The following is a 2,507-nucleotide window of genomic DNA, read 5'->3' as shown; positions in this document are numbered from 1 at the left end:
TCACGTTATGATAGGGAGACTAGTAGGTGGTGAGCCAGGGCAGAGGTGAGGCCAGCCATCTGGGGTTGGGGACACATCTATCTCATGGTGTTCCCAGCTTCAAGACAGTGTGGTCCTAGTGAGGCCCTGGTCAGCTGTGATCATGGTCATACGTGCCCCTTACCTTGTCTGTGCCGCACAGTGAGTGTGGAGCCATCGAGGCAGTGGTGTGGACGCAGACCCATTGTGACTGTCGGACAGAGTGTTCTCACGATGCTGTATCCCCTTGTGGGAAAGCGCCCACTGCCTGCCATGCCCAGTGTTGGGGGGCTTGGGGGTGGGTGAGACGGGGTCCCAGCTCTCAGAGACATTTGTAGGTTAGCAGTGGGAAACAAGCTTGTGAACAAGGAAGTTTGGAGGTGCTGTGTGTGAGATACAGGTGCACAGGGCCCACAACGGGGGCCTTGTTCGTTCCTTAGCAGAGAGCTTGTCAGCAAGAGATTTTAGGGAAGGTACCTCGGAGGTTGAGGCATGAGAGATGCTGGGATGGGGACACCATGGTGACCCTGAAGGCAAAGAAGCTGAGCCGTCCAGGAGCTGGGAGCCTGCATGGCCAGTGGGGACAGGCAGCCACTTCTCTCTGCTAACCAGTCCCCTCATGGCAGTCAAATTTGTAGAAGAGCAGAGTAGAGTAGTCTTTCTAAGGAGAAAATCTTACCGTGTTAGCCCTCCCTACAGTGGGGGGGCGGGGATCATTAAACTTGGTGTGGCAGGGGAGGTGGTAGGCCCGGCCAGAGACCAGCATGGGTGGGTCATGGCTGGAGGAGCAGGGTGGCAGCATCGGCTTGGTGTAACCATGGGGCGGACGGGGACCTTGTGGGACCAGTGTTCTGAGACACAAACAAAGAAAGCTGGACACCATAGGGACAGGAGACAGGAGGACCAGGCTGGAACGTTCCAGAAGGAGAGTGGACGCCATAGGACAGGAGGCAGGAGGACTAGGTTGGAACGTTCCAGAAGGAGAACAGACACCACAGGACAGGAGGTAGGAGGACTAGGTTGGAACCTTCCTGAAGGAGAATAGAAACCGTAGGACAGGAGGCAGGAGGACTAGGTTGGAACGTTCCAGAAGAACAGACACCACAGGACAGGAGGCAGGAGGACGAGGCTGGAACATTACAGAAGGAGAACAGACACCACAGGACAGGAGGCAGGAGGACTAGGTTGGAATGTTCCAGAAGGAGAGTGGACACCATAGGGACAAGGGGCAGGAGGACCCGGCTGAAATGTTCCAGAAGGAGAGTGGACACCACAGGGACAGGAGACAGGAGGACCAGGCTGGAATGTTCCAGAAGGAGAGTGGACATCATAGGACAGGCAGGAGGACTAGACTGGAACATTCCACAAGGAGGCAGCAGAGCGGTTGGGACCTGCAGAGGTCACAGCAGGAATGCCTTACTGGGCCAGAGGCCTCAAGGGCCTCAGGGAAGGAGCCCAAACGAACAGTGAAAGGCACACTGCTGGTACCTGAATGTGCTCTCAGAGTTCAGGTGGTTTCACCTTTTCTTCCTTTGGAATTTTGTGGTGTCATTGATTTAAGTGAAACCTGACCGGTATTTCTGAAAATCTGTGTCATTTGTGGTGGATTATTAATTTCTAAAAAGAAAATGTTTATGAATTGATTTATTTGATCGTTTTTTCTGTTTTTAACATTATAAACTTTGAGTTTTATTACGTTTAGCTTAATTGTTGTTAGGTGCCGTCCTGTCGGTTCCGACTCATAGCGACCTTATGCACCACAGAATGAAAAACACTGCTCAGTCCTGTGCCATCCTCACAATCGTTGTTACGCCTGAGCCCATTGTTGCAGCCACTGTGTCAGTCCATCTCATTGAGGGTCTTCCTCTTTTTCGCTGAGCAAGTTTAGCTTTACGAGCCATCTAATGAAAAGCTGTGCATCATTTCTGGATTGAAATCTCAAAACTGTAAAGAGGAAAAACTTTGCATCCTGCAGTAAAAAGAGTAGAGTACTGCAGCTGAGCATACACCTAGCATGAACACACTCTTTGCATTAATGCAGACATCTAATGTGAATGCATCGGTTGAATTAATGCTCTTTTCTTTTAGGAGCATGTCTTCTGGGTGGTGTCTCTAAATACGCTGTTCATTCTTGTTTTTGGTAAGTGATCTTTATGCTTTTATTTTTCATGGTATTGTGGTATGAGTATTTAGTTTTCAAGGAGCCCTGTTAATAGGTTTTTGTCTTGTTTAGTTTTGAACACAGGAATATTAGTTAAGGATTATATAGAAGCAGTTTTAGATAGGAATCCTGTGTAGGGATTCCCCAATACATAGGTTTTACATTGACTTGGGAATATAGAGTATTCCATCTCTGGAATGATTTTGTGCTGATTACTTGTGTGCCATAGGGAATATGGCAGAAGATCTTGTTTTCCTCTGCCCCTGGTCTAGGAGCTATTACAGGAGGAAATGGGAGATAGCCCACCTTCCCCTGGTGTGAGCTCCTT

At 49.4% G+C, this 2,507-nt stretch overlaps 1 protein-coding gene across 1 annotated transcript in view; it reads left to right on the top strand.

Moving 5' to 3' along the window:
- MARCHF6 (membrane associated ring-CH-type finger 6) overlaps positions 1–2,507 on the top strand; it is an 80,635-nt gene that overhangs the window by 43,470 nt on the left and 34,658 nt on the right. Inside the window, exon 10 of the mRNA XM_023734821.1 lies at positions 2,107–2,158. Within this exon, the coding sequence (XP_023590589.1) occupies positions 2,107–2,158 (52 nt within the window). The remainder of the gene's footprint in view (positions 1–2,106; positions 2,159–2,507) is intronic.

This window comes from Trichechus manatus, unplaced genomic scaffold, assembly GCF_000243295.1.
Source record: "Trichechus manatus latirostris isolate Lorelei unplaced genomic scaffold, TriManLat1.0 scaffold00072, whole genome shotgun sequence".
NCBI classification, from domain to species: Eukaryota; Metazoa; Chordata; class Mammalia; order Sirenia; family Trichechidae; genus Trichechus; species Trichechus manatus.
This window is presented reverse-complemented; position numbering and strand designations above follow the sequence as displayed.